Below are 21,756 nucleotides of genomic sequence, written 5' to 3' on the forward strand. Positions count from 1 at the left end.
AACAACTTTGATATTCTGATCTCCTTTTATATATATACACATAACCCTCGTTAATATGATTCAAGTTTCACATGTGCTCTTTCAGGAATAAAGTTCACATACATAGTTGTTTAATGTGTATTCTAAGTTTAAATTGTTTTTTATAAAGAAAATATTATTATAAAAATATTTGTTAATTTTTAAAAAGAATAGTTTTTAAGTATAGGGTTGATAAAAAAACCTCAAAACCAACAAATTCTAAGCTGATCTAATCCAATAGGGTCGTTTTATTTTTAAACGGGTTTCAGGTCAAATTAGTTTTAGAAAATGATTGGGTTGAGTTCAGAGTGAAACCATCCTACCCCGGGATATTTACGAAATTGAATTCCTATATCATTTTATCACCTTTACTTTCATTTCACACTAATTTCTTTCTTCTCTCTTTTTAATTTATTTTCTCAAGTCTCCTTTTCATTTTTGTTCTTTATTTTTTCTTCACTGTCGTAATATATATATATATATCTACTTAATCATCCCAAATATGATCTTTATTGTAAATCATAATAACTCAAAAGTAAACCATGAGCACAACAAATTCAATGTTGAACAAAATAATAATAATAATAATAATAATAATAATAATAATAATAATAAAACACATAAAATTCAATGGGAAGTTATCCGAATTTCCAACTTTTTTTAAATTTTATTAATCATAATTTCAAGAAAAAATTTGAACTTGGAGTGAGTTAGGTATTCAATTAATTTTTGAGTCTAAAGATAAAAGTCGGGACATAACACTAGAGTATAAAGTCGGGATTGGGACAGGCAAAATTCGAAGCGGCCATACCCATTGCCATCACTAAGTAAAGTATGAATGTCAAAGTTTAATAACTAGTGAGACCAACCTAATTAAGAAGTTAATAATAGTATAGATTGCCTAAAACTTTGCACTTCAGTACCGCAATAGGTGTTTGATTTAAAGTAACAAAATCCAAAACTGGCGTCTATTAGATGGAATAAAACTGTATCATATGTTACTTGAATCAAAGCTTAATCACTACTAAAATTAAGATTCCAAAATTCACTAAAATGATGGTTTTTACAAGAATTTTACAATTATGCATTTGTTTAGATAAAATATGAGGCACTGATTATCAGCTTCATGTAAATTCTAGACAAGAAGCCTAAAACATAGATAAATGGAACACCATAGTGGACCATATAATAGAGGAATGAAATGTTGCAGCAGAGAAGCATATTTGCTGTTATTTAGGTATCATTCCCTCTCAGCTGAAGGTCGTAATGGCAAAAATGATTGCTTCCTTTGAGTGCCCCTGAGCTTGAGTGGACTCCAAACCAACGATTTCCGTTGCAAAGCAACCACGGTCGGATGCTTCGGCTTCCATGAACCCACCTGCATTGGAGGACTTCCCATGAACTTGCTACTGCTTCTCATGGCTGCAGGTGTTGTCTCCGATGGGTTAGGTAGCTTTGGCAATGGAGAAAACAATCTTGAATACCTTGCCTTCCTCGGATCCCGCATCAACGATGGTCTATCCATTGTACTGCTATGGTTGAAACCAGAAGTAGAGCTGCGGAGTGGTGTTGTCATGTGTGAATCTGGCCGGAAGGTGGTGATTGATACTCGCCTTTTAGGTTGACGAACTGCTGTAGTGGTTGTTGGTGGTCTGACAGCAATGGAATTACGTCTTGGTGCCATCATGGTTTTGAGGTTATTTTCTTTAGCCTCTGGTACTGATGCCATGGTCATTCTAGTCGTCTTTCTGTTGGTTAGCATAGGTGATGCTGGAGGCATGAAATTGGTGATTTTTCGCAGTGGTTGCCTCAGTTTTGTTGGAACCAGTGGTGGCTTTTTCTCCATTTTGGTCTTCTCTGTTTCTTGTCTAAGAAATGATCTAGTAGAAGCAGCCGCAGCAGCAGAAAAAGCTCTTGTTTCCTGCTTTAATCTGGTTTTCCGTTCCTCCGCTAATTGACTTTCAAGGTCACGAACCTGTAGTCAAATAAATGAAAGTGATGCTGACAATAGTTACATCTCAGAAAGCAACTGGATTTGGTAGTGTTTAATGATAATTACCTTTTCTTGGAGATTTCTGCAGATATGTTCTCGGGCAGCAAGTCTCAACTGCAAGGACTGTACATTATCCTGCAACTTCTTTGTTTCCTTCTCATCATGCTTTAGCTTTTCTGCCTGTTAATGAATAATCCCAAAGGTCAAATTGAGGAGTCCACTCAAAAAGTTGAAGGGAAAGGGGATTTTTAAATTTCAATCAATTTGTCATACCATTTGCTTATACTTGTAAACCTCAGCAAGGTCCACCTGTTTGCGGGCAGGACCACTTTCAATCCCCCTAACTCGGCTAGCGAAATTCAATGAACATAGGGTCTCCCCAAGGTCTGCATTACTTGGGCTGATCTGCACGAACATCACAGTCTTGCAGTCTCCTCCTGCATTTCATGATTCAGTTAGCAACATCTTTTTGAAGTTTGCCATTAGGCTAACCATCTTCAGATATAGGGGATCAAAGTGAAATTATGGTGGGATAAAACTTACCTAGAGAGCTCTGTAGCATATGTGTGAGCTTTGAGTTCCTGGTTTCATGGAAAAGTAGAAAGAGTAAAAGTGTTAATATTATACAGAATTTACGTGTTGAGCTTATGTATGGTGTGTGCATGAGAGTGAGAGATAGGGGGGAAAGAAACCTGTAAGGAATATGGCTAGTTTTGGATGCAAGGGCAGAAATCACATCTCCAAGCGCAGAGAGAGATTTATTTATGAACTGGGATTCCTTCAACCTTTCACCTTCGACTTCAATCTTTCCCACACGCTCACTGCCAGCCAAATCTACCAGCCACAGGTGACTCCTAGTCTTTTGGCCATTTATTAAATTAGTTCCCCTTACAGTTACACGCAACAAACTGCAAGAGACAAATTTTTGGTCATTATTAGTAAAACATATATGTAGAAATTTCCGATTATTAGATCACAATGTTACGAGCTGAAGAATTAGTAGAAACGGTATTTTAAAGAAACGGGGAGTTTAGAAGATTAGTTATACGGTGCCTTTAATCACAACAGAATTTGTCCACATCACTCTGTTAGTTTTCTTTAAAAACTGCATGTAATGCATGAGGTATGACATGAATGAAAAGAAGGAAAAACCAGTACTCTCAATGTTCTCTCTATTCTTCTTCCTTTCTTCTCCGATCACTCTCTTTTCTACTTTCAAAATTCTGGTTCGTAACAAAGGTATCAGAGTTGTCACGATCCCTACATGGCGGGCGATGGTGTGTCGACTCGTTTGCAGAAGGAGGTCGGAAGTTTGCAACAGGACATTTCCAAACTTCAAGAAGAAATGACCCGTTTGGAGACTAAAATGGAGACGCGGTTGCAGGACTTTAAGACTGAGTTTCGAAGGGATATGCAAGCATTATTAAGTCAATACTTTGGACCTCCACCCACGGGTTCATCGGCGAATGTTGCGACAGATAAAGGTAAAGGGGTTTTGGGAGCTCCTCCAGGGTTTTTACCTAAGGAACCCGAATTACCCCATGTTTCAGCAGAACCAGTGGTTACGGATAAGGGTGGTGTATACTGGAAGGATCACTCTTATGTGATGGGAGCGGCTGTTAATCGAAACAGATTGGACTGTCCTAAGTTTGATGGTACTGATTTCAGGGGGTGGTGGACAAAGTTGGAACAATATTTTGAGGCAGAAGGTACACCGGAAGCTAGTAAGGTCCGCACGGTAATGTTGAATCTAGAAGGCCGAGCCCTGGAGTGGCACCATTTTTATTCTCAGAGGAACGGTGGGTTGCAAATGTTGTCTTGGGCGGAGTACATTAAGAGCCTTCAAGCTCGTTTTGGCTGTGGACAGTTCGGCAATCCGATGAGGGAATTGGTTAATTTGAAACAACATGGTACCGTTGAACAGTATCAGGATTTGTTTGTTGGGTTACTGAATCAAGTGCATCTACCGGAGTCCTACGCTCTCAGTATTTTTCTCAGTAACTTGAAGGCTGAGATTGGCCACTACTTGGATCTGTTTGAACCATCGACATTGATGGAAGCTTTCCAGTTGGCTAGAAAGATCGAAGTGCTCATTTCTTATTCAAGGAAGGGACCAACGGCATGGGGGGTTAGCTCACCTCGACCTTTGACCAACACATCGGTCAATTCCAGGTACTCCTCTTCTCCTACAAAAACGGTAGTGAGTCCTCCCTCTGTTAGCAATGCATCATCTAACAAATCGTGGTCTAAGTCTATCTCTCCAGCAGTGATGGCTTAAAGGAAACAAAAGGGCCTCTGTTTTTAGTGTGGAGCTAAATACCATGCGGGACATAAGTGCATGAAGTCTCAGTTATATCAGTTTTTGCTTGAACCTCTTTCTGACAGTGAGACTGAGGAATTTCAGGAATGTTCAGAGAAACTGAAAGAAGCGGGCGCAGAGGAAGGGAGTCTTAAATCACCGATAATATCGTTGCATGCTCTCACTGGATCACAGGGGTATAATACGATGAGGGTGGCCGCTCGAGTGGGGTCAGTTTGGACCGTTATACTAGTGGATTCAGGAAGTACACACAACTTTATAGATACAAAGCTGGTCAATCGGGTGTCTTTACCAGTGTGGCACCAAGAGCAACTACGAGTCTCTATAGCAAATGGTAGTTGTCTGTTTACGAGGGGACTTTGCAAAGGGGTTAAGTGGGTGGTACAGGACCACAAATTTGAAACAGATTTTATGGTCTTGTCGTTAAAGGGGTGCGATATGGTGCTAGGAGTACAGTGGCTTTTAGCACTAGGGGATATCATTTGGAATTTTAATTCTTTGACCATGCAGTTTAATTTAGCAGGGAAGTCTTGTGTTATTCAAGGCATCACTCCAGGATCACTAGCATCTGAAAGTGGAGAGCTTAATCCAAAATGTTTTGCAGCAATGGGGCGTTCGATGGGACCTTTTACTGCACTTTTAAGCTCAATCGAGCAAATGTCCTTGACAACCGAGAGGAACAGGGATTAGGAGAACCAACTACACGCACTGCTGAGTGAATTTGAGGACATTTTCCAGGTTCCAAAAGGATTACCACCCAGTAGGTTGCATGATCATAAAATTCCCCTAAGGGATGAAGGAACAGTAATCAAAATGAGGCCTTATCATTATCCATCATTCCAAAAGGATGAAATGGAAAAGCTTATTCGGGAAATGCTTGATGCTGGGATCATACGCGATAGCACTAGTTCGTTTGCTTCTCCTATTGTCATGGTAAAAAAAAAAATGGGAGTTGGAGGCTGTTGTGCGTGGACTACAGACAATTAAATCAGCACACTGTTAAAGATAAATTTCCCATTCCAGTGATTGAGGAGTTATTGGATGAGCTCGGGGAAGGTAGAGTTTTCTCTAAATTGGATCTAAGGTCGGGATACCACCAAATCCGTATGTGGGAACCGGACATGCACAAGACAGCATTTCATTCTCACGAAGGGCATTACGAGTTTCTCGTCATGCCTTTTGGCCTCACAAACGCCCCTTCTAGCTTTCAAGCTCTCATGAATTCTATCTTCAAACCGTTGCTACGTAAAATTGTGCTTGTGTTCTTCGACGATATCCTTGTGTATCAAATTCGTGGGAGGAGCACATGTGCCATTTAAGGTCTGTTCTTATTTTAAGAGAACAACAACTATATGCAAAAATATCAAAATGTTGCTTCGGTTCTTCATGCATTCAGTATTTGGGACATGTTTTGCATGAAGGCACAGTTTCTATGGACACGACCAAGGTTGATTGTGTTTTATCATGGTCGATTCCTCAATCTGTGAAGGAGCTGCGTAGCTTCCTTGGCCTAACAGGCTACTACAGGAGGTTTATACGTAATTATGGTGTGATCGCTCGTCCATTGACGAATCTGCTGAAAAAGAATGGATGGGAATGGTCTAATCAGGCTACTGATGCTTTTGAGGCGCTGAAGCAAGCGGTGTGTACAGCTCCAGTGCTGGTACTTCCAAATTTTCAGTTGGAATTTACAGTGGATACTGATGCTAGTGGGTTTGGTATTGGAGCTGTTTTGCAGCAACAAGGGAGACCGGTGACCTTTTATAGCAAGGCTCTTGGGGTGAGCCATCAAGCCTTGTCGATTTATGAGAAAGAGATGTTGGCGGCTCTACTAGCGGTTCGGAAGTGGCACACCTACTTGGTGGGTCGATATTTCAAAATTCGTACAGACCACTAGAGTTTGCGATTTTTATCGGAACAAGTGGTCGTTACCCCGTTTCAGCAACGTTGGATAGCGAAAATGCTTGGATATGATTTCGAAGTTTCTTATAGAAAAGGAATTAATAATCGGTTTGCTGATGCTCTCTCTCGACAACCACAACTGGAACAGTGCCAGTATTATCAACTGTCGACTAGTTCGGCTATTTTTGGCCTATTAGAACGAATACAACAATCCTATACTCTTGACAGTCAACTACAGAAGTTGATTCAAGATATGTTACAGTCGACTACACAAGCTCGGGATAAAAAATATTCATGGGATGGCCAATTTCTGTTTCGCAAAGGAAAGATTGTAGTTGGGAAAAATCCACAGTTGCGTCACGAATTGTTCCTTCATTTTCATGCGAGTGTTGTTGGTGGACATTCAGGGGTATATGTTACCAGGAAGCGACTCTCGAGCATAGTGTATTGGAAGGGACTTACTCGGGATGTTAAGAGATGGATCAGAGAATGTATTGTTTGTCAAAGATGCAAAGGGGAGAACGTGGCTTCTCCTGGTCTTCTGCAGCCGTTGCCGATACCTGACCGGGCATGGTCTGTAGTCAGCATGGATTTCATTGAAGGGTTGCCAATATCAGACAAGAAAAACTCAATTCTCGTGGTGATTGACCATCTCACTAAATATGGTCATTTTTTGGCACTGATGCATCCGTATACAGCTAAAGAAGTGGCTTAGGAGTATTTAACCCATGTCTACAAACTTCATGGCATGCCTGACTCTATTATTTCGAACCGTGATAAAATCTTCGTCAGTGGATTTTGGCAAGAGCTATTCTAGAAATCAGGCACTAAACTTCTGTTGTCTACGGCCTACCACCCTCAAACGGATGGCCAAACAGAAGTTTTAAATCGATGTCTTGAGAGCTACTTGAGGTGTATGATAGGGGAAACACCTGCAACTTGGTCGAAATGGTTACCTCTTGTCGAATGGTGGTATAACTCATCATTTCACTCCTCCATTCAACTCACTCCATACGAGGCCTTATATGGGCAACCCCCACCCATGCACATGCCCTACTTGGCTGGTACTTCTTCTGTTGCAGTGGTGGATCGCAGCTTACAAGCTAGGGAGGCTGCTAGAAAGTTATTACAGTTCTATCTTAAGAAAGCACAAAGTTGTATGAAGCAATTGGCCGACAAGCACCGTTCAAAAAGAAGTTTTCAGGTGGGTGATCTGGTATATCTGCGGGTGCAGCCTTACAGACAGCACTCGATTAGGAAACTTACCAACCAGAAGTTAGCTCCAAAGTATTAAGGCCCTTTTCCGGTGATCAAGAAAATTGGTCAAGTGGCCTATACTCTTCAACTACCATCACATTCTTGGATTCATCCAACATTTCATGTTTCTCAATTAAAGAGACACGTTGGATCAGCTCCTGTCCAACAGCAGTTACCATTAGTGGATGCTTCTAGTGTTTTGCCCAAGGAACCTATCCGCACCTTGGACAGAAGGATAGTTAAGAGAGGAAATCAAGCCGTGACTGAAGTTTTAATCGAATGGGCTGATTCTTTCCCTGAAGATGCCACATGGGAGTCACTCACTGCAATGGAATCTAAGTTTCCTTATTTTCATCCTTGAGGACAAGGATGTTTTTCTGGGGAGGAGTATTGTTACGAGCTGAAGAATTAGTAGAAATGGTATTTTAAAGAAACGGGGAGTTTTGGGGAGGGAATCTTTAAGTCTAATTGAAACGGGGAGTTTAGAAGATTAGTTATACGGTGCCTTTAATCACAACAAAATTTGTCCACATCACTCTGTTAGTTTTCTTTAAAAACTGCATGTAATGCATGAGGTATGACATGAATGAAAAGAAGGAAAAACCAGTACTCTCAATTTTCTCTCTATTCTTCTTCCTTTCTTCTCCGATCACTCTCTTTTCTACTTTCAAAATTCTGGTTCGTAACACACAAAAAGTCTAGTATTATACACATAATTCAGAAACAAAACAAACACAAGGTATTACCAGTGAGAACGGCTGCTCAATTCATTGGCGTTAGTGGCTCCAACTGATCTGGCCCGGCTCCCAGACTTCAGCAGCTCCCAGACTTCCTCTGTATTGTAAACACGAGCTTCAACAAGTCCTGGAACTTCTTGTGTCCCATCAGCTGCTTGCTTGACATCCAACCTTTATCAACATAATGGACTTCAAACTCTAAAAACTGGGGTTCTTAAACGTTTTAACAGATATATTGATCAGAAATATGAGGTTTATTTTATTTTTCCAGTATCAACGATGTCATCATAATGGATTGCCCGTAGGAATAGTTTCTTTGTGCCAATGGATTTCTTTCTTCATTAAACGAAAAGTTACTGGTGCTCAAGATAGATACAAGTGTGTATTTTGCAACCAGCAGCCAACTACACACAAATTAACGTTAGGAACTAACCGTTTAGTAGGCTGGTTGGAGTTTTCTCCTAGAAGGTCCCTTATCTTTTCATTGTAGACCTCCATCATGCTGACAAATAGCTCATATTGCATAATGGACTTCAAACTCTAAAAACTGGGGTTCTTAAACGTTTTAACAGATATATTGATCAGAAATATGAGGTTTATTTTATTTTTCCAGTATCAACGATGTCATCATAATGGATTGCCCGTAGGAATAGTTTCTTTGTGCCAATGGATTTCTTTCTTCATTAAACGAAAAGTTACTGGTGCTCAAGATAGATACAAGTGTGTATTTTGCAACCAGCAGCCAACTACACACAAATTAACGTTAGGAACTAACCGTTTAGTAGGCTGGTTGGAGTTTTCTCCTAGAAGGTCCCTTATCTTTTCATTGTAGACCTCCATCATGCTGACAAATAGCTCATATTGCATTACACAACCTCTCTCTCCAGAAACTTGAAACAACTCCTCCAATGTCCTGTAGTTAACTCCCTATTATCTGGTGTTCCCTCCATAGTAAATGTCTTCCCAGTTCCAGTTTGCCCATAAGCAAATATGCAGACGTTATAGCCATCCAGTACAGAAGTCACAATGGGTTTAGTTCGTGCAAATACAGCCTCTGCATAAAGGAAAAAAGAAAAAAGCAGATAATTACAAGTATTTATAGCAAACTTTCAAGAGATCCCGGATAATAATAGTAAACTCAGTCAAAAGGATGCAGGTTACCTTGACTTTCCTCAGGCCTAAATACATGGTCAAACTTGAATTGCTTCTTGGAATCTGAAGAAACTATCTGTAGCTCAGTGTCCTGGGACGAGTCAAATTCAACTACAGAAGAGGAACCATTGGCAATTTCAGCTTGATTTAGTGGTCTACATCTGCAAAAACCCTGATGTTTCCTTTAAGCTCAATCACTTCATTGTATAGGCGCTTCCTCTCTGATGACTCATCTAGGTATTTCTTCTTCAGAAGTTCATATTCATCATCTATATAAAACAGGAAAGCGAAAAGCCATTCATACAAAAAAAATTTTTTAAAAAAGAACAGAACCAATAAGTATTTTCTTCAATCTATTGGGTAGTTACTTACTGAGGAGCTGAAGAGTTCCTACTACGTCATGGCCAGGAAAAGACTTCACTTGATTAGACAGGATTTCGTGCTCCTTCTTCAAATGCTATGACATTATGTACCGGAAGTTATCAAATTCAAGTTCTTGAACCACTATTTAGTTCTGAACATAAAGAAGAAAGTTATCAAGTTTATGAAAATCAATAGCCTTTTCTGTTTTACCTGAACACTGTTGCTCAAATTAATAACTTTCTGTAATATGGGAAGTGTTGGCCTCCCAGCCGGAGAAATTTCTGGATTCATGTTGGATAAAGTATCTTCATCCATGGAATCGGTATTCTCTTCAAATAATTCTGAGAAACAGCCAAAAATTTACCTTAGTATTCTAATTATACAAGTAACGAACAGAATTTTCGTCCCAAATATTAACATTTGAAGCATACAACTGCACCAATAAAATAAGACCGAAGAATCACAACACGTTTTCCAGGCATTCGGAAGGTTTATGAACTGTTATCAAAAGTTTTAATTAATTGAAAAGAAAGCTTAAAATCAACTTAATATGCTACATATTCCAAGTTTTGAACTAGACACGCAAGTCACAATACTCATCAATCATCTTAATAAGCAGAATCCAAGTAAGCATTTTCTAGGGTTTCAACCATTTAAAGTGTCTCAAAACATTAATTTTTCTTTCCGATCCAGCGAACATTTCTTCAAATTTTGGCCTACATGCATTCTTTAAGATCAAGAAAGAAAGAACGAACCATTGACAGGGTTTGGAGAAGCTTTTGACTCGCAATTCTCCACTGTTTGGTCTAAAAAAACACGTAATTTTTAGACAAATCAGAAAATTCGATAAGTAAAATCGAAGGCGAAAAGCAGAGGACAAAAAAAGCGCTAACCTTTATCGATAACGATCTGGTGGCAACTCTCCGAGCACAATTCAACCATTAGAGACAAAAAAAAAAAAAAAACAAGAAGTCGATTACCAGAATAGAAATTGAGAGACGAAAGAGATAAAGATGGGAGGAATTCTGAGAAAAGGAAAGGTAGCGAGAAAGTGAAGTCGTTGGATTAGATTTTGAATTCAAAAAATGAACGAACGTGAGGCGTCGGATTGATGATATAGCTGTTTCTAACGGCTATTTCATCTTCATCTCTCTTATTAAAGTTTGGATTCGGGTAGTTTTTCGGGTTATTTTAATTTTTGACTCTAAACTTGGTCTAATTTAGTATTTGTATTTTTTTATTCATTTTGGTATATTTATTTGATAACTAGGCTCATTTTGGTCCATAAACGTGACCATATAAAATTTGTCACATAATTATCTAAATTGTAAAAATTATTAAGTGATAATATGACACAATCTCAAAATGTCACATCATTAAATTTTTATAAAATTCAAGTTCATGGACTAAAATAGACATAATTGTCAAGTTCATATAGTAAAGTGGATTAAAGAAAAAATTACATGTAACGGAGTCGACCTAATTATCAAATGTAGGGGAAAAATATATTAATCATAAGTTTTTAACCCCAATTAATTAATACGAAGAATTTCATCAATTCACAAGTTTAAATCCTAACTTTTGGTCTAGGGCATTGGGTGTTTACCTCAAGAACCCACGTCGTGAATTCGAATTAGAGAAAAATCATATTTATGATGTGTGAGTTGATAATGATTTATTTTTATTATAGGTGTGTGAACCGATCGTAAATGTACTCAAAAAAATTCTCAATTTCAAATTTTGAATTTTAAAATTATAGGTTTGTTTTTATCACTAAACTTGAATTTATTCTACATTTACCCTAGTCTAAGTTTAAATATAGGTTAAATTATCCTATTAGTCCTTGTATTTTATTAAAGTTGTGGATTTAATCGTACTTTAATTTGATCATTTTTGTCCTTATACTTTTCAAATTTTAAATTCCAAGCTTCACCAATTGATAACTATTAAATTCATTAAGTTAAGTTGTGCTATTTCAAAATCTTATTTTCGAACATATTATCATATGTGTAATGCCATGTCAACTTGTTGTTTTCATACATTACTCACTAAAAATCTAATTAATAGATTAACGATTGTTATTTGCGTTAAGACAAAAATTTTAAAACTCGAAAAGTATAAGGGCTTAGAAAGAATGATTCAATTGGAGAATATGGAATAAATCTACAAAGGTGTTTTTTAATTTAAATTTAATATTTTTATTTTAAATAAACTTAATTACCACATGACACATTGTAATTGGTTGGATGTGCCACGTGACACATTTTGGTTGGTGTCATGTGGCAACCATTTTTTTAATGCTGTTACAAAAAAAATGAACTGAGTAACAGAATGATAATTTAAGTACCAATTTAAGATAAAAATAATAATTACCAAATTAAAAATTATGCATAATTCAGTAACCAAATTAAGCATTAAAATAATTGGTGACTTCTTATTGGCAATAGTTTAGGTAACATTCTCTTGTTTGTATTTTACTTTTTTTCTTTGAAATTATTTTATAAAATTTTGGGTATTTGAAAATTACATAGAATACTAATAAAATTTTGTTGATAAAATCATATCAGTCCTCTAAATAGAGAAAAAAACTTTGTTAATTTTACTAATTTTCAACCACAAGCCTCAAACTCAATTTTATTTGACATCAAATTTTTATCACTCAACTCATCAAATAATTGTAATTTAAAATTTTCATAATCAAATATTATAGTCCACCATTTAACTACAAATGCTTGAGCTTCAAAATTAGAAAGGAAAAAGAAAACCAATATTAAAACTTTTAAGTATTAATTATAAGTTAGCATTTTATGTTTTATATTGTTTAAATCGAGGGTTTTACTGTTATAGTGAGTTATATGAGAAATTATTTTATGAACTCTCCTCGTCACACTATTTATGGTTCATTTTCAATTATTTAATGACATTTTAGTAATTTTTTCATACCATTAATACATAATTTTAGTAATTTTTTTACTCTGAACTTCGAACTCAAAACCTTGAACCCTAAATATCGAACTCCAGATCCCAAACTCAAACCTCGAATCCTAAATCTTGAGCTCGAACCCGTTTAAGGTTTAGGGTTTAGATTTAATTTTGGGGTTTGAGATTCGGCTTCGAGTTTGGAGTTCGGGATTCAAGATTCAAGGTTGAAGATAAAAAAAAAATTACCAAAATTATGTATCAATGACATGAAAAAATTACTAAAATATCATTAAATAATTGGAAAGAGAGAATAAATAATATGGTGAGAATAATCTACAAAATAAATTTTCAGACTTGTAACTTGTTAAGTAGGTAATAAGTTCAATTATTGAATCTTTGTAATGTTTTCAATTAATTAAAAATACTAAATTCCTTATAACAGTATAAACTTTTCAGGAAATTATTAAATTCCCCAATGTAAATTACTAAATTTTCTTTTTACAATTTTTTAAATTTCTTACAAAATTACTGAATATATTAAAATCTCCAAATTTTTATAAAATTACTGAATCTCTTATAAACTTACCAAATCTCTTACAAAACATTGTAATATTTTCAATAAATTACTAATTTCTTACAATGTAAATTACTAAAATTATTGTAAAACCATTGGATCTCTTGTAAAATTACTGACTGAATCTCTTGCATATTTACTAAAGCTATTACAAAATTATTAGTTTCTTATAACATTATAAAATTTTAATAAATACTAAATTATTAAAATTATTGAATCTCTTACAAGGTCACTCAACAATATCAATTCTTTTAATCTCTTACAAAATTGCTAGAATTTTCCTCTTTAAACAAACGAAAACATATTATTGTACTTTCATTAAACAAGTCAACGTAATCTATATTTATACTATCTTTTATTAATGATGCAAAATCTTTAAATTTATTTTTTAATTTTACCAAATTTAAAATATATTTTATTATTTAATTATGTAAAGTGTGAAAAAAATTTAAATGTTATGTCTTAATTCATATTGATAAAAATTATGTTAGTAAAACTTATCTGATTTTTTAAACTAAAATATATATTCTTTAAGGTAATTTTTTTCTTAAGATATTTATTTCAGCAAACTCAATAATTAATCTTTCACATTTGGTGTCCTCGTTAACATATAAATACTGACCATGAGGCTTTAAAAGAAATAAAAAAAATAGAGGAAAAAAAAGGGAAATACTAGTAGCCGTTAGGATATACGTTTTTTATTATTATTATTACTTGATTTAAATGGAAAGATTATTAGACCGTTGGCACAAGGAAAAAAGAGATCCGTTAACCAGCACCACTCAAATCTCCAACCCAAAAGCTTTTTGACTTTTTTCACTTCTCTCATCATATCCTCTAGAACATAGAGAGCTATTTTGAAAATTCCTTCAGTTTTGAAGAGAGAAACTACAGTAACTGAAACGAACCCAAAGTTTCAGGTTCACTTTCCTTGATGGGTATATAGATAGACAAAGTAAAGGAGGAGCGGAGCTGAGAAAAAGACCCACATTTATTATTATTATTAAGCTTCTTTTCTTTGGCTGCTGAAATTTCTTTTCTTCCTGGTAATAATGGTTGCAAGAACCCCACCAAAGCAAAGGAAGCTTGTGGTGGCTCCTCTTGATCCTGTCCTACTCAGAGAAACTGTAAAGAAGGTAAAGTTGGTCACTTCATTTTTTTTTTTTGCTTTTTTGGGGATTTTTGTTTATTGTTTGTGGGGTTTGTGAAGGTGGAAAAATGTATGGCAAGATTGCAAGAGTTGCAGTATACAGTAGCAGGAGGGACAAAGGTAATATCAGGCGTGAAACTAAGTCCTAGGAGTACTAGGGCTTACTTGAAAACTAGTCTTAGGTGCAAGCAAGAGTCTTTGAGGTAATGCTCAAATTTGGGGGTTTTTTATTTTTATTTTTTGTTTTGTCTTTATTAAAACCATGGTAAAAGATCGAGCCTTTTTTGATTTTTTGCTTCTAAAGGATGAAGAATGCTTCTCCAAGGAAATCACCAATTGGCAAGTTTCCATCCACTGCAAGAGGTATTGGAACAATGTTCCTCACTTGACAAATGTTGTTTTGAATTTGTGATTCATTGGATTGTTTCAATTTTTAATGTAGGTGAATGGAGGAGGATGTCATTGCCTGCAATGCTTGTAGGAGAAACAGTGGGAGAAATCCTACAAGCCAGTCAATTTGCAAGAGAGATATTAGCAGCTGTTGATAACAAAACTAAGAAGATAACTGTTGAGGATCCAAAGACTCCATTGGCTGAACATAGAAAGCAAAAACAACAGCCTGAAAATACTGAACTCAAAGCCAGAAGAAAGAGGGAGAAACAGAACAAATTACAACTGATTCGAACCGAGTCCGACTCTCCATCTCTTCAAAGAGCTCGTTCCAGGATCAACTTCAAGGTTTCTTCTCCCAAATTCAAGGAACTTGATAAGGAAAACAATAGACTAATGGCCAATAGGGTGTCACCAAGGAATAGGCCATGGGCTAAAAAGACTGTTTTATTCCCAAATCCTTTGTTCAGTTCAACACCAGCTTCAAAGCAACAAAAGTTCTGCAAGACAAGGTCTCCAGTGATTGCAAGAAATAGACAAACTCCACATAAGTTTTTGATCAAGTCTCCTCCTTCAGCTTCAAAGTTTCAAGTCAAGATCAAGAGCCCAGCTGTGGTTTCGCTATCCCCTACGAGATCAATGAACATGAGCAAGAAATCACCAAAGATGTCGACTGCTTCGAAGCTACGGAGATCATTTTCGCCTTCCCGATTGGCTAATAGATTGGTTTCACCATTGAAGAGCAGAAAAAGTTTGCAAAGAAGTGATGGCAGATCATTTTCACCTTCCCATTTGGCTAACAGATTGGTGTCACCATTGAAGAGCAGAAAAGGTTTGCAAAAAAGTGATGGACCAATGAGTGGTATGAAACAGCGACCAGTTTTAATGCCTAAGAGATTCTCGACGGGGAGAATATAAAGATTATGACATTTCTTTTCATTTATCAGTATGGCTTTAAGTAAACTGTTAAAAGATATTTAAGTATTTCACAATGTCAATAACAGACTTTTCTTGACATGGTTGTGAAATGTGTGAATTCTATCTCTCTCCATTTTATTGATTGATGTAAAAGCTTGTGTAAGATTCTAGAAGTAACTCTTGTAGAGTCTGATTCTTTGGCGTTTAATTGGCCAGAAAAAAGAGGATGAAAATTATGTGAAGTAGCACAGGCAGGTAAATTTCCATATCTCAAATCACAAAATCTTATCATTATTATTCTACATCAGTAATACAAATATATGCACCAGAAAAGCTTATGGAAGCATATACCAAACCCCTCAAAAACCAGTAAAACACCCATAGGGGGGAAAGGGAAAGAAAAATATAGTATGACTATTTATATATTATGTTTGAGTAACATCAACTAGGCCTTTAAAATGGCAATTCTTCCTGGTTGAACAGTGACAAATTTGTCGCGGTCATTTTCATCATGAATGTAAAGGTATGATGAACTCTTGGTAAGAACATCTCAGGAGGTGCTGTTTACTCTAACATGCACTCATTTGCCTGGAGATGCAAACCTTGTCCGATCTCTTTGCCTATTTAATGCTCGATCCTTAGGCGAAGAAGTCTTCCCTCCCACACCTGCTTGGCGCAGCATCTCTGCAAACATTTATGGAGTATGGACCATGAAGATACATACTACCTCAAGGCAAACTTGCTAGCTAGCTGAGAGACATTTTCTATTTTATACTACAATATTATGGCAATACAACTGTAAAAACATGAATTAGAGATATATTCAGATAAGCTTCCATTTAAGGCAAATCTTAAGCTATGTTGTTCAAGGAACCATCAGGCATGGGCCACAGTTGCTTCAGGATTTGGTTTGAGCAAGACATTAGTGAACTATTTGTAATATAAATGAAAAAAATAGTAAATTCGCTTGAAAAGTTACCTTAGTCAACCATTAGTGAGCAATATGTGAAAGTGGGGAAAAAAAAAGGTAAAAGGGAAGAGGGAGAGAGGAACCAACTATATCTACCTCGCTTTCTCTCAAGCTCCTGATCAAGCTCTTCTTTCCACTTCCTCTGTCTCTCAGAGAAGACTAAACTGCAAATAGCAAATGATTTCGTTTAAAAGACTACTCCATAACAGAGATTCAATATAAGGGCAGGCAAAAAACCAATCAACTATGGACTAACCTTGGGCTGCTTGGTTCTGGCTGGCCATCAACTAGAAGCCCTTTCCAATCACAATGCTGAGGGGATGAATTGTCCTGTGGAGTTTGGTCACTAGCATTGCCAACATTTGACACTCGCCTGCTACTGTTACTCCCTGGACTTCCTGTACTAATAGCATCAGCTGCTGAAGAAGGGGTGCCAACTGGACCACGACTTGGGGATCTGCTTTTAGGAGGTAATTTCAAGTAATTTGGGGGTGTCTCCTCACGTTTCTCAACGAAACTTGGGGAGCCTGATAAATTCAAGCTGTTGTAGAACTCTTCATATAATGGTGTTTGTAGCTTCTTTAGTTCTAATGCCTAAGGTATTAATCAACATCCCATCATCACAACAATCTATGAGGCCAAATAACTTTTTTTTTTTTAAAACTGACTGCATAAGGGCTGAAAAAATAGTACCTTCTCATCTAAAAAGGCTCTAATTTTTGATTCAGTGAGTTCATCATCATCTTCAGAGAACGATGGCCCACCAGTATATGAAAAATCATTTCCCCCTTCAACACAAGCAGTAGGGAAACCAACTGCTACCATTTCAGGATCATCATCAAATTTGCCCTTCCCATCATGAGAAGTTCCGCAAGTGGGATTAGAGCTCTGAGCAAAAAAATATGATTTGCAAATTAGGAGCTGTAACACTCAAATGATTAAAATATCTGACCCTTGAGAAAAGCATAGTAATTATCTGGTTAACGTTATCAATCATCGAAGCAGAACAAAGCCTCACTTTGCTTACCATAGAATCATCTTTGTCAATCTGACACATATCATCTTCATTGCAGTCCATTCTCCACAAGTTTTTGCTTTCTGAAAACTTTTCAACAAACGTGTTTGAGCAGTTCAGACTACCCAAATTACACATATCTGCTGAGTCACGGCACCTTGAAACTTGACTGGAAAGAAAATTGATGCCATTGTTAAAGCCCTTGCCAGCTTGATAACTGACAAAGCAATTATGTAGTTTACAGGTTCAAGCAAAATCATATTGTAATACTTACAAGCCTTCAGGGTTAGTGGCATGTAATGCTGAAGAGATTTCAGAGTTATCCTGATGAAACAAAGAAAGAAATATCTTTTAGAAGTAGTTTAAAGTTGGGAAATGAAAAATAAACCAAATAAACATAACACAGTTCAAGTGCACTGACCATGACTGAAGCATGCAAAACAGTATTGGAGTCCTGAGATTCTCCAGTGACAAAGGGATGCTGCATGTAGCTCGCAAATGGAGAATATTAACCCCACAACAATCATGGAATATAATGAACAAATGGTAAAGGGAAATGCAGTCAAGCCAAAACTACCTTTAGCAGTACAGATGATACTGGTCTCAAATCTGGTTCCCTGAAATTACATAACATACGTCACAGATTTGATAGGGAAAAATGGCCAGAAAATATATCCTATCATATTTGCTCTCAGAATCAATAAAAATATATACTTTTGCAAACATTTCAGCAGAAAATCTTTTGCCTCTGTAGAAAGATGTTCTGGAATAGGTGGATGAGACTTTGTTGTCCCGACATAGAAGAGTGCAGCAACCTGAACAAAGATATTCAGTACAATGATGAAAGAATCATCTCATAGAACAAATCTTTAAAATCTCAAGACATCTACCTCTTGGTATTGCTGGCTCCAAGGAGGCTTTCCAGTGGCCATCTCTATTACCGTACAGCCAACACTCCATATATCAGCAGAACTAGAAATTATGTCCAGAATATACATGAAGTATCAGTTTCAGTACATCAGTATACTAAAAATAACTATATCACGTATCAGTTTTTATAATCTACAAGGAACCAGTATGCATGCAGCAAATATAGGTGATAAACAATGGTCGAAATGTGAAGCGTTTTTACATACTAGCCAAATATACCTCTAATAGCATTTAAATGCTTCAAGAAATATAGAAGATCAAGGAGAACTGACAGACAAGCATACAATTTGATTGTTACAGTGAGTCAAGTTATTCTTACAAACTATGTCCAGTCTGCAAAATGACTTCAGGAGCCATCCAATATGGAGTACCCTTCATAGACTTGGCACCAGACACAGTAGCCTATAAAAACACAGTCTCTTTTAGAATAAAGGCCATTTTATATAAGTATTGATTTAGAGAAGTACATTCTATAAACGAAGAAAATTTTAGATGTGAGGGTAAGGTTGAGCAATTGCATAATTACCAGCTCAACAACCTGTTTGGAAGCACCAAAATCTGCAAGTTTAATGTTTCCTTTATTATCTACCAGGATGTTTGCCCCCTGCCAATGGATGGAATGAACAAAATAATTATTGATCAGAAAAAAAGAGAAGATAGAAAGAAACTACGGCCCTTTTCTAATTTATAACATTAATTTCTGGAAAAGAAAAGGTACCTTAATATCCCTGTGCATAATTCCATTGTTGTGTAAATACTCAAGGCCCAATAGTAACTGTTCTGTGTATTTTCTTATAACCTGTTAAGACAAATCAGTAGACAAGCTTAGCATTAAAAACAGCTAAATTAAAAATATTCTATTATCCAAAACTTACAGCTTCAGGGAAGGGTCCAAATTTTCCCAAAAGTGATGATATTGATCCGCCAGGCACGAATTCGAGCAAAATATTTAAAGTTTCCTCCTCTCTCACTGTTCCTAAATATCTCTGAAGGTGGGGAGTAATGTCTCAATGACAAAAGGGCAATAGCCTTAGGAATTCAATCGTCAATATATAAAGAAGCAGTCATCACTTACAACAATGTTGGGATGCGAAAGGTTCTTCAGAAGCTTTACTTCTTCCTCGAGCTCCCTGATATGAGCCTACTTACATTGCAATAAGCAAATCAAGGTCCGTCATGTTATGGCAATGCCTCATCAAATCAATAACTAGAAGACAAATTAATACCGATTATGGTAAGTGGAAAAGTTCTATATTCTAACATCCAAAACTTCATACACCAAGATAACCATACATTTCATTGGCTGCTAACTTCATACACCTCTTTCTGAAAAATGAAAGCTTTTACATATGTAAAAGACACTATTTACTTTGATATAAGGGTTTTTTTTAGTTCAAAATTAAAAAAGAACCTAGTTCAAAGATCAAACCTGTGTTTTTTCCTTTGAAGCACTGTTTGCCGCAATTAGCACCTAAACAACAAAAGCCAAGAAACAAATGAGATCAAATTCATTTCTCTAACTTGAGATCACAATCACTTAACAAAATTAAACAAAAACCCAAAATCAATGAATTCATTGAAAAAAACAACTCAAAAGAAAGAACCCTAACTTAAAAACCATTACTAACCCATTTTAGAGTTTCAATTTTGAACCACAATTTAACTATAACCCATTAAACAAACTCCAAAAAGAATCCAAAATTCACCAAAAAAAGTACAGAAACTAAAAAAGAAACCTCTTTCACTGCAAGAAGCTCTCCGGAATCAAGATTCATGCCCATATAAACCCTGCCAAAGGCACCGGAACCAATCAACTCTCCTTTGCGCCATCGGATCAAAGGAGGAGAAGGCGACGGAGAGGAAGGCTTGGAGAAGACCCTTGATTTGCGGATGCAAGAATTTATCCTTTCAACAAAGGCATTGGCTGCAGTTGCCAATGGAGGACTATTTTCTTGGGTGTTATTGTCTGGGGTTGCACGGAACACTAGTGAACGGCTAACTGATCCGAAGAGGTCTTGCATTTTGCAAACAGTTGAGGAACCAAAACCGACAAAGAGCGAGATTGGTGAGTGAGTTAACTCATCAAAGTTTCATTCTTTCATTTCCTTTTTCTTTCTTTTTTTTTTTTTTTTGGTCGGCAAAAGAAAATTAAAAAAAAAAAATTGGAACTTTGGAGTTGAAGAGAGAGAAACAGAGGAGGGAAAAGGTGGGGTGGGTTCGCTTTTCAAAAATACCAATATTATCATTTTTTGGGGTAAACTACTAGTTGATCACCCAACTTTTAGGGTACTTTCATTTTGGTCACCCAAAATGAAATCTTTGCAATTTCGTCACTCAATTTTTAAGGCTTTTTCATTTAGTCACCCAATCGTTAAACTTCTAACGGCGGTTAACTGTACACACCATATCTTGTTCTCGCTTTCATTTTAATCACCCAAAAAATATATTTTTTAAAGTATTGATTAGGTAAAAATATAAAAAATTAAAGTAAAAAAAGGTAGAAACTAAAACAATGTATTAAAATGGTCAAATTGTATTTGTTTATCACATTGCCGAAAGTTCTATTTTTTTCAATATTGAAATTTCAAATTTCAAAACATAAAATCAATTAAATAAATTGTTGAATTTTGTTTATCCCTTGATAAAGTTAACTATATTGTTAATGTAATATTGAAATTAATTAAATCAATCTCCTTCTAAATTTTAAAATTTTATTTTATGTTTCCATATTATTCTTAATGAAATCAACTTGATAACTCGTATTTAATAATTGTCTCTGAAATTTAAATTTCTTTTGATTATATAACCTCGAATCTTCCATACTAAGATAAAATAAATAGCAAAGAAAAATCGTTGAAATTAATTAATTTAATTGCTTGTTCTTCATTTGGGTAAAGAAGTGATAAAAAAATTTGGTTTTGTTTGGCATAGAATATAAAATTAATTAAATTTTTCTTTGCTTTTAGCTTAGTATGAAAGGTTTGAGATCATATCATCAAAAGAAATTTGGGTTTCATGTATAATTATTGAAGATGATTTATTTGAGTTGATTTTAATTTAGAAACATAAAATAAAATTAATATTTAAAAGGAGACTAAATTAATTTCAAAATTATAGTAACACATTGGTTGGGATAAAAAATTCA

The 21,756-nt window shown here is 35.9% G+C and overlaps 3 protein-coding genes across 3 annotated transcripts; 1 reads left to right on the forward strand and 2 right to left on the reverse strand.

The window, feature by feature from the left end:
- Window positions 1-1,032: 1,032 nt before the first annotated feature.
- Window positions 1,033-10,824, reverse strand: LOC105761020 (kinesin-like protein KIN-14S). The gene is given in 14 exon segments (XM_012578666.2): window positions 1,033-1,993; window positions 2,078-2,191; window positions 2,285-2,448; window positions 2,555-2,592; window positions 2,704-2,919; window positions 8,237-8,398; window positions 9,003-9,156; window positions 9,159-9,281; window positions 9,389-9,550; window positions 9,553-9,648; window positions 9,752-9,836; window positions 9,953-10,083; window positions 10,498-10,548; window positions 10,636-10,824. Coding segments are annotated over 14 exon segments (2,280 nt in total). The 5' UTR covers window positions 10,685-10,824; the 3' UTR covers window positions 1,033-1,258.
- Window positions 10,825-13,978: 3,154 nt separating this feature from the next.
- On the forward strand, window positions 13,979-15,879 carry LOC105761019 (microtubule-binding protein TANGLED). Its single transcript, XM_012578664.2, has 4 exons — window positions 13,979-14,374; window positions 14,449-14,591; window positions 14,693-14,751; window positions 14,831-15,879. The coding sequence occupies exons 1-4, from the start codon at window positions 14,291-14,293 to the stop codon at window positions 15,694-15,696; spliced, it is 1,152 nt and encodes a 383-aa protein (XP_012434118.1). The 5' UTR covers window positions 13,979-14,290; the 3' UTR covers window positions 15,697-15,879.
- Window positions 15,880-15,956: 77 nt separating this feature from the next.
- On the reverse strand, window positions 15,957-20,776 carry LOC105761017 (mitogen-activated protein kinase kinase kinase ANP1). The gene is made up of 17 exons (XM_012578663.2): window positions 20,348-20,776; window positions 20,041-20,082; window positions 19,687-19,752; window positions 19,487-19,597; window positions 19,330-19,410; window positions 19,138-19,215; window positions 18,931-19,013; window positions 18,572-18,653; window positions 18,396-18,496; window positions 18,259-18,298; window positions 18,103-18,162; window positions 17,956-18,005; window positions 17,694-17,850; window positions 17,360-17,554; window positions 16,923-17,260; window positions 16,763-16,830; window positions 15,957-16,380 (listed from the first exon to the last, which is right to left on the reverse strand). The coding sequence occupies exons 1-17, from the start codon at window positions 20,630-20,632 to the stop codon at window positions 16,277-16,279; spliced, it is 1,941 nt and encodes a 646-aa protein (XP_012434117.1). The 5' UTR covers window positions 20,633-20,776; the 3' UTR covers window positions 15,957-16,276.
- Window positions 20,777-21,756: the final 980 nt, after the last annotated feature.

The sequence above is a fragment of the Gossypium raimondii genome, chromosome 11, assembly GCF_025698545.1.
Source record: "Gossypium raimondii isolate GPD5lz chromosome 11, ASM2569854v1, whole genome shotgun sequence".
Classification (NCBI taxonomy): domain Eukaryota; kingdom Viridiplantae; phylum Streptophyta; class Magnoliopsida; order Malvales; family Malvaceae; genus Gossypium; species Gossypium raimondii.

Coding starts and splice junctions, on each gene's coding strand:
- LOC105761019 (XM_012578664.2), top strand. CDS start 14,291: ATGGTTGCAAGAACCCCACCAAAGCAAAGGAAGCTTGTGGTGGCTCCT. Junction 14,375..14,448: donor TCAGAGAAACTGTAAAGAAG/GTAAAGTTGGTC, acceptor GGGTTTGTGAAG/GTGGAAAAATGTATGGCAAG. Junction 14,752..14,830: donor GTTTCCATCCACTGCAAGAG/GTATTGGAACAA, acceptor TTTTTAATGTAG/GTGAATGGAGGAGGATGTCA.
- LOC105761017 (XM_012578663.2), bottom strand. CDS start 20,632: ATGCAAGACCTCTTCGGATCAGTTAGCCGTTCACTAGTGTTCCGTGCA. Junction 19,753..20,040: donor CTTCAAAGGAAAAAACACAG/GTTTGATCTTTG, acceptor CAATGTAAGTAG/GCTCATATCAGGGAGCTCGA. Junction 19,411..19,486: donor TTGGACCCTTCCCTGAAGCT/GTAAGTTTTGGA, acceptor TTGTCTTAACAG/GTTATAAGAAAATACACAGA.